The 12,297-nt window shown below is 61.2% G+C and overlaps 1 protein-coding gene across 6 annotated transcripts in view; it reads left to right on the plus strand.

Annotated features, from left to right (window-relative positions):
* The window catches only part of CHD3 (chromodomain helicase DNA binding protein 3), a 70,302-nt gene extending 61,139 nt beyond the window's left edge, over positions 1-9,163 (plus strand). For all 6 annotated transcript variants that reach the window (XM_074983182.1, XM_074983184.1, XM_074983183.1 and 3 more), the window contains 14 exons: positions 123-208; positions 350-483; positions 2,206-2,350; positions 2,487-2,652; positions 2,763-2,878; positions 3,000-3,153; positions 3,713-3,784; positions 4,113-4,253; positions 4,735-4,843; positions 5,112-5,244; positions 5,711-5,906; positions 7,715-7,878; positions 8,166-8,283; positions 8,698-9,163. In XM_074983182.1, the coding sequence (XP_074839283.1) occupies positions 123-208; positions 350-483; positions 2,206-2,350; positions 2,487-2,652; positions 2,763-2,878; positions 3,000-3,153; positions 3,713-3,784; positions 4,113-4,253; positions 4,735-4,843; positions 5,112-5,244; positions 5,711-5,906; positions 7,715-7,878; positions 8,166-8,283; positions 8,698-8,801 (1,838 nt within the window). In that variant the 3' untranslated portion in view covers positions 8,802-9,163. The remainder of the gene's footprint in view (positions 1-122; positions 209-349; positions 484-2,205; positions 2,351-2,486; positions 2,653-2,762; positions 2,879-2,999; positions 3,154-3,712; positions 3,785-4,112; positions 4,254-4,734; positions 4,844-5,111; positions 5,245-5,710; positions 5,907-7,714; positions 7,879-8,165; positions 8,284-8,697) is intronic.
* The last annotated feature ends 3,134 nt before the right edge of the window (positions 9,164-12,297 follow it).

Consider the following 12,297-nt stretch of genomic DNA (forward strand, 5'->3'; position numbering starts at 1 on the left):
TGGAGCTGGGTTGGTCCTGAAGTGGGCCTGAGGTCTGGTGGAGGGAAGGTGTCACTGGAGTCTGGTTTAGGCTCTCTGGCCTGACAGGATCATTTCATTTGCTTTTCCTTCCGTCGCTGCAGGACGGCGCCAGTCCAAACGGCAGCTCCGCAACGAGAAGGACAAACCCCTGCCACCGCTGCTGGCCCGAGTCGGGGGCAACATTGAGGTGAGACACTGCCCTGCGTGGAGGAGGGCAGTGGGGGCTGGTGGGTAGGGCAGGGGGCCGGGAGCCAGGACTCCTGGGTTCTCTCCCCGGCGCTGGTTTTGCTACACAACCCTTCTCTCTCCCCTCCACCCTGGTTTCCAGGTGCTGGGTTTCAACACCCGGCAGCGCAAGGCCTTCCTGAACGCCGTCATGCGCTGGGGGATGCCCCCCCAGGACGCTTTCACCTCCCAGTGGCTGGTCCGGGACCTTCGGGGCAAGACGGAGAAGGAATTCAAGTAGGTGTGAGCTCCGGGGGCCGACACCGCGTCCCTGCTGCGCTGAGGCTGGGGCACGGCTGGGGGCGCAGGGACGTCCCCTTGCCACATGATGACGGTTCTTACTCATCTGAGTGCCCTGTCGTGCCGCCAGCCGTCTGTTTTCCTGGGGGGGGCGTGGGAAGGCGCTGGCCCCCTCCCTCATGCAGACGGAGATCAGCCCCTTGCAGGGGGCGGCTGAGCCGGAGGACGGGGGTGGCACGCCCGAGCCATGGCTGCCGTCCCACCCGGCCCACCGCACAGGGTCCCTGCGGGGTGCCCCTCAGCAGGGCGGGACGAGAAGACGGGTCTGATGGCAGCTGTTTGGTACCGGGGAGGGCGTGGGGCGTGGCTGGTGTCCTCCTGCCGGCGACTGCCTCACTTCTGGGTTCCTGCCATGACGGGGCACCTGTTCCCCGCAGTTTTTTGGGCTGGTTAACTCTGAACCCTACTGATGGCCATTTTAACAGTGTGTTAACCCTGAACCCTAATAATGACACCTTAAACACTATCCGTCGACTCTGAACCCTAATGATGGGCACTTAACAGTGTGTGTTAACTCTGAAACCTACTCGTGTGGGTCTTTATAGTCACAATAGACGCTGTAAATGAAGTCCTCAATTGAAACTTTAAAGGGTGCGATCCATAGTCTATGCAGACTGAAGGATGCCTACTACTACTATCTACTACTGATGGCCATGTTTGCAGTGTGTGTTAACTCTGAACTCTACTGACGGCCATTTTCAACAGAGGTTGTTAACTCGGAACCCTAATGATGGCTGCTTTACTAACGTGTGTTCACTCTGAACCCTAATAATGACTCTCTGAACTGAACGTGTTAATTCTGAGCCGTGGTGATGACAGTTTAACAGCATGCTAACTCTGAACCCTAATGGTGGCCATTTAACTGTCTGTGTTATTTTGGAACCCCACTGATGGTCATTTTAAACAGAGTTTGTTAACTCTGAACGCTAATGATGGCCATTTTAACTATGTGTGTTAACTCTGAACCTTAATAGTGGCTCTTTGAAATGAATGCATTAATTCTGAGCCCTAATGATGACAATTTAACAATGTATTAACTTTGAAACTTAATGGTGGCCACTTAACAGTGTGTGTTAATTCTGATCCTTACTATAGGCTATTCTAACAATGTTAACTCTGAATCCTAACGATGACCATTTAACACTGTGTGTTAACTCTGAACCCTAATGGTGGCCATTTTAACTGTATGTTGACTCTGAACCCCAGTGATCACCTTTTTAAACAGTGTTTGTTAACTCTGAACCCTAATGGTGGCCATTTTGTCCGTGTGTGTTAACTCTGAACCCTAATGATGACACTTTAAACACTAGCTGTTGACTCCGAAACTTAATGATGACTCTTAAAGCGTTATGTGTTAACTCTGAACCCTAATGATAACGCTTTAAATGTTATGTGTTAACTCTGAACCCTAGTGATAACTCTTTAAATATTATGTGTTAACTCTGAACCCTAGTGATGTCTCTTTAAACAGCAAAGGTAAATATGAGGGTAGCTCTGCCCTCTGCAGGTGTGTGTCCTAGCTCCCGCACCTTGCTTGCAGACAGCTCGGGAGGCTGTTCTCACCAAACAGAAGGGTTCAGGGTGTTGCCCATCCCAGGGGACTGTGATGCCTCCCCTGGCTCTGAGCTCCCAGTCGTCCCTATGTTTTCCCCCCCGCAGGGCCTATGTCTCCCTCTTCATGAGGCACCTCTGTGAGCCCGGGGCAGACGGCTCGGAGACCTTTGCCGACGGCGTGCCCAGGGAGGGGCTGTCACGGCAGCAGGTCCTGACCCGCATTGGCGTCATGTCGCTGGTTAAAAAGAAGGTGCGTCGCAGAGAGGGGAGGGCTTTGAGGACGGGGGGGCGGGGGAGGTGCCGGAGGGGCTCCGGCTGAGCCTGGGGCCACCTGGCATCTCCTCCCGGCTCAGCCCCTGAGCTTCGGTCCGTTCCCCTCCCCGCAGGTGCAGGAGTTCGAACACATCAATGGGCGATGGAGCATGCCCGAGCTGATGCCGGACCCCAGCACCGACTCCAAGAGATCGTCCCTGGCGTCCTCGCCCACCGTCAAGACCTCCACCACCACCCCGGACGCCAGCTGCAGCAACACGCCTTGCACATCCAAGCCAGGTAAGGCCTGGGCCGCCGGGGGCCGGGATCCGGGCACCGCCCCGGGGGCGTGCAGGGGAGAAAGAGGTAGGAGCCTGGGAGCTGCCTCGTTGATACCCGTCTTCTCTCAGCCACGCCAGCCCCCAGTGAGCGAGGGGACGGCCTGGGGCCGCCGGCCGAGAGGGACGAGCTGGAGGGGAAGGAGGTGGAGAAGGAAATGAAGGACGGCGACCGGACGGAGACGGAGGTAGGTGCCCTGCGCCGTGCGAGCTGGGGGTCCGGGGGCACCGGGCTGCCCCCCGGCAGCGCCTGAACCCAGCTTGGGGCAGGCGTGCTGCCCTGCAGTAGCTGTTTCCCCTCCCGCGTAGGGCACCGTGCTGGAGCAGCCGACGCCTGCCGCCTCCCCCGGGGAGCGGAGCGAGCCCGAGGCGGGCCGGAAAGCGGAGGCGGAGGAGCCCCCAGGGCCGGGGGAGAAGGAGGCGGAAGTGGAGCCCTCGGTCAAGGAGGAGAAGGAGAAATCGGGTAATTCCTGGGCCGGGGCGGGTGGGTGAGTCTGGGAGAGCGGCTGGGGAAACTGAGGCAGGGAGTGCAGCTGGTGATGGGTGGGGAAACTGAGGCAGAGCGAGCGGCTGGGGAAACTGAGGAATGGAGACCGACTGGGGACAGGGGGGGAACTGAAGCAGGAAGCGCGGCTGGGATTGAGGGGGAAACTGAGGCAGGGAGTGCAGATGGGATGGAGGGGGAACTGAGGCGGGGAGTGCAGCTGGGGACAGATGGGGAAACTGAGGCAGGGAGCGCATATGGGGACAGAGGGGGAAACTGAGGCAGGGAGAGCAGATGGGGATGAATGGGGAAACTGAGGCATGGAGAGCGGCTGAGACGGAGGGGGAACTGGGGCAGGGAGAGCAGATGGGGAAACTGAGGCAGGGAGCGCAGCTGGGGATGGAGGGGGAAATGGCGGCAGGGAGAGCAGCCGGGACTTGCCCCAGCGAGGTGCAGGCCGGACGGGTCCTCGCCTGTGTGCTTGTCCCGGCACCTGGTCTCCCTCTGACCCTCGGTCCTCGGTGCTGTGGGGTTGCAGGTGTTGAAGAGAAGCCGCTGGTGGAGAAAGCCGAGGAGAGGCCTACGGAGATTGAGGAGCCAAAGGAGAAAGGTAACTTGGGGAGCGGCCTGGGGGGGCAGGGAAATAATATTTCTTCTGCTCAGGTTTGTCTGGGGCGGAGAGGGAGATTCTGGGGCCCTGGAGCATGTCTGTCATCGTATGCGAAAGGCTAAGGAGGACGCAATCCGCCCTGTGAAGCCGTCCCCGTGTTCACTCTGAAACCTACTGATGGCTCTTTAAACTGTCACCCTTGCAGCCACTGGGGGCTGGGTGTCGGGGCTACGGTTGGGCCTGAGGTCTGTCTGCCTGCCTGCGTAGCCACTGGCTGGTAACTATGACCCCCTAATGATGTCTGCACGCCCTTCCCTTGTGCCCGCAGAAGAGGTGAAGGCGGAGAAGGAAGCCGGGAAGGAACCCAAGATGTGCGGCGTCAAAGAGGACAGCAAGGCGAACGGGCGGAAGGAGGACAAGAACGACAAGCCCCGGTTCATGTTCAACATCGCGGATGGTGGCTTCACAGGTGAGAGGCCACTCAAGGGCCCTGAGTGTACCAGGGTACCGCCCAGGGTGTGCTGGGGTGCTGCCCACAGTATATCGGGGTTCCACCCAGGGTGTGCCAGGGTGCTGCCCACGGTATGTCAGGGTGCTGTCCTTAGTGTGCTGGGGTGCCACCTATGGTATGTTGGGGTACTGCCCTGAGCATGCAAGGGTGCTCCCAGGGTGTGCCGGGGTGCCTCCCTGAGTGTGCCGGGGTGCCGCCCAGCGTGTGCCGGGGTGCCTCCCTGAGTGTGCCGGGTTGCCGCCCAGCGTGTGCTGGGGTGCCGCCCTGAGTGCCAGGGCACCATCCTGTGCCGGGGCTTGTGTCAGGGGCTCTGGGATGGTCCGTGGGGACCCGATCTCGGTCGGCAGAGACGTGGCTGGTACAGTCCCTGCCCCCGCTCGCTCTGTGCCCCTTCCTCGGGCGTGCCCACGGATCTCCCGGCACCCCCTTGTCTCCGCAGAGCTCCACACGCTCTGGCAGAACGAGGAGCGGGCGGCCATCTCCTCCAGCAAGCTGAACGAGATCTGGCACCGGCGGCACGATTACTGGCTGCTGGCCGGCATCGTCTTGTATCCTTCACTGCGGCCAAGCAGTGCCTGGGCGGGCACGGAGGGGGTGGGGCTTTGTGGTCTGGGAATGCAGGCCGTTCTCCTGCGGAACTCCCTGCTGCTGGAAATTACCCATCCCCCTGACGGTCCTCGGGAACCTCTCCCGTCCCGCCAGCCAGCACCGGGGCATCTGATTGGGGGATACGGGAGAAAGAGACGTTGGGGGGAGGGGAGCAGCCCCCGGCCACAACGGTCTGGCTCCTTAGCGCCCCTCCCCCGCCCGGCGCAGACATGGCTACGCCCGCTGGCAGGACATCCAGAACGACGCCCAGTTCACCATCATCAACGAGCCCTTCAAGACCGAGGCCAACAAGGGCAACTTCCTGGAGATGAAGAACAAGTTCCTGGCCAGGAGGTTCAAGGTGGGGGGTGGTCAAGGTCTGGCCATGAGGAGCCTCCTCTGGCCCCTTGGGGTCCAGGTTCTCTCCCCGGCACTGGAGGCTGGTGGTTAGAGCAGGGGGCCGGGAGCCAGGACTCCTGGGTTCTCTCCTCGGCGCTGGGAGGGCAGTGGGGGCTGGCGGTTAGAGCAGGGGGGCTGGGAGCCAGGACTCCTGGGTTCTCTCCCCGGCACTGGGAGGGCAGTGGGGGCTGGCGGTTAGAGCAGGGGGGCTGGGAGCCAGGACTCCTGGGTTCTCTCCCCGGAGCTGGGAGGGCAGTGGGGGCTGGTGGTTAGAGCAGGGGGCCAGGAGCCAGGACTCCTGGGTTCTCTCCCTGGCGCTGGGAGGACAGTGGGGGCTGGTGGTTGGGGCGGGGGGCATTGACCATCCAATACCCCTGTGCCGCCCCGGGCAGCTCAGCCACTTTCCTCTCCCCTGCCATTCCCTCCAGCTCCTGGAGCAAGCCCTGGTGATCGAGGAGCAGCTGCGCCGAGCCGCCTACCTGAACATGACTCAGGACCCCAGCCACCCGGCCATGGCCCTCAACACCCGCTTTGCCGAGGTCGAGTGTCTGGCCGAGAGCCACCAGCACTTGTCCAAGGAGTCCCTGGCTGGCAACAAGCCTGCCAACGCCGTCCTTCACAAGGGTAAGAGGAGGGCGGGCAGGCGGCCTCGGAGAGGACGGTGTCTGTAACCTCCAACGCATCCTCTGTACCGTGCTCTCTGAATCATTAAAGTGGGGTTGTGATCAGAAATGCCGCTGTGTTCGGTTGTCTCCTTAATCCTGCTCTGTGTATCTCTGGTGTATCCTCTGAGTATCTCTTGTGCATCTGCTGAGTACCCTCCCAAGCACTGGCTAAGTATTTCTGGTGTAGCCCAGGAGTATCAGCTAAGTACATCCCCCCCAAATATCTGCTGAGTATGCCTGGAGTATCTCTAGTGTATCTGATTACTATCCTCCAAGTATCTGCTGATGTATGCTCTTAGTTTTGCTGGTGTATGCTGAGTATCTGCTGAGTTTCGCTGATGTATCTCTCAAGTATCCTTTGAGTATCTCTTGGGTATCACTTGTGTATTTCTCCCCGAGTATCATGTGAGTATCTCTGGTGTATTTCTCCCCTGAGAATTTTGTGAGTATCTCTGGTGTATTTCACCTCCCTCCCTAACCCCAAGTATCATATGAGTGTCTCTGGTGTACTTCACCTCCTACGTATCTCCGGTGCATTACTCCACCATCACTCCCCCCACCTGATGGGTATTTCTGGTGTATTCCTGTCCCAAGTATCATGTGAGTATCTCTGGTGTATTCATCCTCTTTGAGTATCTCTAGCACATCCATCCCCACCGAGTATCTCTGGTGTATTTCTCCCTGTCACTTGAATATCTCTGGTGTATTCATCCCCCGAGTATCAATTTGGTATCCGGTGTATTTCTCTTCTTGAATATCACTTGAATATCTCCAATGTATTCACCCCCCTGAGTATCACTTGAATATCTCTTGTGTATTCCTCTCCCTGAAGTATCTCTGGAGTACTCATCCACCTGAGTATCCCCCAAGTATCTCTGGAGCATTCAGCCTCCCTGACTATCCCTTGAGTATCTTTTGAGTACTCATCCTCTTGAATATCCCCCTGAGTATTTCTGGAACATTTATGCGCCTGAGTATCCCTGGAGCATTTATCACCTGAGTATCTCTGGAGTATTAACCTGTCCGCCAGGTATCCCTTGAGTATCTCTGGCGTGCTCATTCCCCTGAGCTTCCTGAGTATCCGTTTAGTATTAATCTAATTTAACTCCCTTGAGTATCTCTGGAATATCTATACCCTGAGTATCACCTGAATATCTCCGGAGTATTCAAACACACACCTGAGTATCCCTTGAGTGTCTCTGGAGAATTCACCCTCCTGAGCATCTTCTGAGTAGCTCTGGAGTATTTATTCCCCCTGAATATCTCTGGAGTATGTATTCCCCCGAATATCGCTGGAGTATGTATTCCCCCAGAGTATCTCTGGAGTATTCAGCCCCCGAGTATCTCTGAAGTATTCGTTCTCCTGCATATCTCCTGAGTATTGCAAGAGTATTCAGCCTCTGGATATCTCTGAAGTATTTACTCTCCTGAGTATCTCTGGAGTATTTACTCTCCTAAGTATCCCCTGAGTATCTATGAAGAACTCAGCCCCCTGAGTATCTCCTGGAGTGTTTACTCTCCTGAGTATCTCTGGAGTATTTACTCTCTTAAGTATCCCCTGAGTATCTCTGAAGTACTCAGCCCCTGAGTATCCCCTGAGTATCTCTGGAGTAATAACCCCCCCCCCCGATGCTCTCCAGTCTGGTGCTCTCGGCTGAGCCAATCCTGCACGGAGGCGTCCCAGCTGGCTCAGGGCGGCTGGGCCGTGCCCCAGCCCCCCGCACCTGACGCCTCCTCCCCCCCTCTCTCTGTCTCTCCGCGCCCCAGTGCTCAACCAGCTGGAGGAGCTGCTGAGCGACATGAAGGCCGACGTGACCCGCCTGCCGGCCACCCTGTCCCGCATCCCGCCCATCGCCGCCCGCCTCCAGATGTCGGAGCGCAGCATCCTCAGCCGCCTGGCCAACAAGGCCAGCGAGGTCCAGACTGTGCCGGTAACGCCCGCAGGCTCAGCCCCTGGGCCCCGTAACGCCCCGGGGGGATTCACCTGGGGGGTCCCTAACACCCGGGAGAGTCACCAGCCCCCTGGGCCCCGTAACACCTGGGGGGGATTCACCCAGGGGTCCCCTAATGCCTGGGAGAATCGCCAACACCTAAGCCCTGTAACACCAGGGGGGATTCACCCAGGGGTCCCCCCCAGGCCCTGTTCACAATGTAGGGGCGCCGCCCACCCCCTGCCCCTGCCCCTACCCACTCACTACCCCCCCGCTCTCCCTTCCAGGCCTTCCCGCCAGGTCCCTACGCCACCCCCCCGAGCTTTGGGGGCTCCTTCAGTGCCGGAGCGCTGCCCGCGGGGGGCACCAACTACAGCCAGATGCCTGCTGGGTCCTTCATCGCAGGTCAGGGCCTGGGGATGGGATGGCTGGGAGCCGGACGCCTGGGTTCTCTCCCCGGTGCTGGGAGGGCAGTGGGGGCCGGGAGCCGGACGCCTGGGTTCTCTCCCCAGCACTGGGAGGGCAGTGGGGGCTGGTGGTTAGAGCAGGGGGGTGGGAGCCAGGACTCCTGGGTTCTCTCCCCGGCGCTGGGAGGGCAGTGGGGGCTGGTGGTTAGAGCAGGGGTGGGAGCCAGGACTCCTGGGTTCTCTCCCCGGCGCTGGGAGGGCAGTGGGGGCTGGTGGTTAGAGCAGGGGGCCTGGAGCTGGATGCCTGGGTTCTCTCCCTGGTGCTGGGAGGGCAGTGGGGGCTGGCGGTAACAGCGGGGGGCGCTGGGGGCTCGATCTCTCTCCGTTCACCCCCCCTTCTTCCCCACCACAGCCACCACCAACGGCCCCCCGGTGCTGGTGAAGCGTGAGCGGGACGGTGACCCCCTGGAGAGGAAGGAGCCGCGGGCCGGGGAAGTGATCTGTATTGACGACTGAGGGGGGGGACCCCTCCCCCCTGCTCTGTCCAGCCGGGACCCTGCTCCCCCCCCGGGGGGGCGATACGTAGCCCTGGCGGGTGACGGGGGGGCCCTGCCCTCGTTGTCGGGCCCCCGGCCCCCCCCCACCCTGCCAGCTACACTATAAATATGAATATATATATATATATATATACACACACACACACACATACTGTCTGGGGTGCCCCCCACCGGCCCCTCTCGGCGCCAGCCCCCCCCCGGCCCGGGGAAGGCCCCCCACCGAAAACAGGGCTGGGGGGCAGTTCTACCTCGCTGCGGTCGGAGGGGGAGTCACTTGTTTAAACCCCGTGGAATAAAGGCACCGTTTCCTTGGCTACCTGAGCCCGCCTCCAGCTGTCTTTAAGCCCCGCCCCAAACTCCTCTCCCCCCTCCCACAGCCCCCGTGGCGGTCACGTGCCCGACCGTCGCTGTCTGGGTGTCCAGCGGTCCGGCCTGCCGCCATCGACTTGATCCATCCCACCACCTACGAGCACAGCCTCATTGGTCCTTGTGCCCCTCCCCGCCCCCCAGGGTCCAGTTCTCTTCCCTGCTCTGGGAGGGCAGTGGGGGCTGGTGGTTAGAGCCGGGAGCCAGGACTCCTGGGTTCTCTCCCCAGCGCTGGGAGGGCAGTGGGAGCTGGTGGGTAGAGCAGGGGGCCGGGAGCCAGGACTCCTGGGTTCTCTCCCCGGCACTGGGAGGGCAGTGGGGGCTGGTGGTTAGAGCTGGGAGCCAGGACTCCTGGGTTCTCTCCCCGGCGCTGGGAGGGCAGTGGGGGCTGGTGGTTAGAGCTGGGAGCCAGGACTCCTGGGTTCTCTCCGCGGCGCTGGGAGGGCAGTGGGGGCTGGTGGTTAGAGCTGGGAGCCAGGATTCCTGGGTTCTCTCCCCGGAGCTGGGAGGGCAGTGGGGGCTGGTGGTTAGAGCAGGGGGCCGGGAGCCAGGACTCCTGGGTTCTCTCCCCGGCACTGGGAGGGCAGTGGGAGCTGGTGGTTAGAGCAGGAGCCGGGAGCCAGGACTCCTGGGTTCTCTCCCCGGCTCTGGGAGGGCAGTGGGGGCTGGTGGTTAGAGCAGGGGGTGGGAGCCAGGACTCCTGGGTTCTCTCCCCGGCACTGGGAGGGCAGTGGGGGCTGGTGGTTAGAGCAGGGGGTGGGAGCCAGGACTCCTGGGTTCTCTCCCCGGCGCTGGGAGGGCAGTGGGGGCTGGTGGTTAGAGCAGGGGGTGGGAGCCAGGACTCCTGGGTTCTCTCCCCGGCTCTGGGAGGGCAGTGGGGGCTGGTGGTTAGAGCAGGGGGTGGGAGCCAGGACTCCTGGGTTCTCTCCCCGGCACTGGGAGGGCAGTGGGGGCTGGTGGTTAGAGCAGGGGGTGGGAGCCAGGACTCCTGGGTTCTCTCCCTGGTGCTGGGAGGGCAGTGGGGGCTGGTGGTTAGAGCAGGGGGTGGGAGCCAGGACTCCTGGGTTCTCTCCCCGGCGCTGGGAGGGCAGTGGGGGCTGGTGGTTAGAGCAGGGGGTGGGAGCCAGGACTCCTGGGTTCTCTCCCCGGCGCTGGGAGGGCAGTGGGGGCTGCTGGTTAGAGCAGGGGGTGGGAGCCAGGACTCCTGGGTTCTCTCCCTGGCGCTGGGAGCCTACGTCTTGGTTGCTCACGTCACCCTTAGGTGCTACAGAAATTTGGTGGGCCACAGCAGCTCTCCACCAACACGCTGGGTCGGTGAGGGGGCAGGAGCTGGGCGCATTACCTTGTGTCATGGGGCAGGGAGTTCCCCAGCGCCGGCCTCCTGGGGGGGCGGGGGGGGGGAGACCAGCCCCACACCTCTGATCGCAGACGTGGGTGGCGGGGGGGGTGCTGGGTGGAATGAAAGAGGGGAAACTGAGGCAAGGGGGGGTCAGGAGACCTGCGGCTGGCACCATTCTCACTGGTTATGGCGGTTGCCTCGGGCAACGCCCCCCCCCCCAGTCCTGCCTCCCCCCACGACCCACCCAAATCAGCAGCTAGCAGCCCCCCACTCACCCTGGGGGAGGGTGCGCCCCGCCCCTCCCCCCAGCCAGGCCAGCCCCACAGCCCTCTCCACCAATCAGGTGCTGATTTGCTAAAGCGGGCGGGGCCTGCCGCCTGCCACGCTCAGCTTTTGGCTAATCAGAGGCATGTGGGTCCTTCCAATTAATTAATTTCTTTATCAAAAAGTGTCACTGAAGAGGTGGCTGCAGCCGATTGGCTGGCTTTGTGATGAAATCGTCTCCGGGCGTCGCCTTCGTTTGTGCGGTCTGAGTCAGCAAGTGGGCAAGTCTATTGGTTGACACCCCTGCCTGCCGAAGCCCTGTGGAATGACATCACGGCCTGTCATGTCAAGCAGGGAAGTGACACCACTTCCTGTTATAGAATGACATCATGCTGTGATATGCCAGCACTTCCTGTTGTAGAATTACATCATTTCCTGTCATTCCCCTAGGGCATGGGCTTCCTAGTGCTATTACGTCCTGCTGTAGAATGATATCACTTCCTGGCATGGCCCAGCAGGCTGGGTTTAACTTAGTGACATCACTTCCTGTTGGCGAATGATCACGTGCTGTTGGAGAATGACATCATGTCCTGTTATGCCCCAAGGGGATAGGCTTCCTACTGCTATCGCTTCCTGCTGCGGAACAACATCACGGCCTGGCGTGTCCCAGTGGGCTGGCACTACCTAGTGACCCCACTTCCTGTTGGAGACTGACCACTTCCTGTTGTAGAATGCCATCACTTCCTGCTGCAGCCAACCTTGCGCAATCACAGCCATGCTAGTTTATTCCACTGGGAGGCTCTGTGTCCACCTTCCCGTCTTTGGGGGGGACGGGGACGGGCATTCTCCCCACTAAAGTCCAGCAGGAAGCTTGGGTCCCCCCCCCCCCCGTCCCCCGACTCTGCAGCCAGACTGCCCTGGGAGTGGGGCATGGACCCGCAGGACGCCTGGGTTCCCTGCCCCACAGGCCAGCGCCGCCACCCCGTCCAGCTCGCGCTACTCGTGCAGGCCGTAGGGGTCGGCCCTGGTGGTGGTCGAAGAGGCTTTGTCTCGCCCAGGCTGGTCACGCAGAAGTTGTCGAGGTCGCAGGCCGGGTCGCCCCAGAGCCCAGCGCCCTACCAGCCCCTTGCAGAGGAAGCGGGAGGGGGGGGGGGGCACAGGCCGGCATCGGGGTTGGGGGCGGGGCGGGGATGTGTTGCCAGCCCACCAGGTGGAGGTCTGGGGTGTGCTTGCAGGTGGTTGGCACGGCACGGCACCCGGCACCCGGCACTGTGCCGTGGAACGGGTGCCGCTCATTCCGCCGCTGCTCCTCCTCCAGGGCCCTCCGGCGGCGCATGGGGATCTGCTTCCTGCAATGGGGGAGGGGGACACCGGGGTCCCACACAAAGGGTTGGGGGGGGGCCCCCGCAGTGGGGAGGAGGGAGCACGGGGCTCAGCGCTGCAGGGGAGGGGGTAGGAGGAAGGGGGGGGGCAGAGCCATGAGGGG

Source organism: Carettochelys insculpta, unplaced genomic scaffold (genome assembly GCF_033958435.1).
Source record: "Carettochelys insculpta isolate YL-2023 unplaced genomic scaffold, ASM3395843v1 scaffold_0040, whole genome shotgun sequence".
In the NCBI taxonomy this organism is placed as follows: Eukaryota; Metazoa; Chordata; order Testudines; family Carettochelyidae; genus Carettochelys; species Carettochelys insculpta.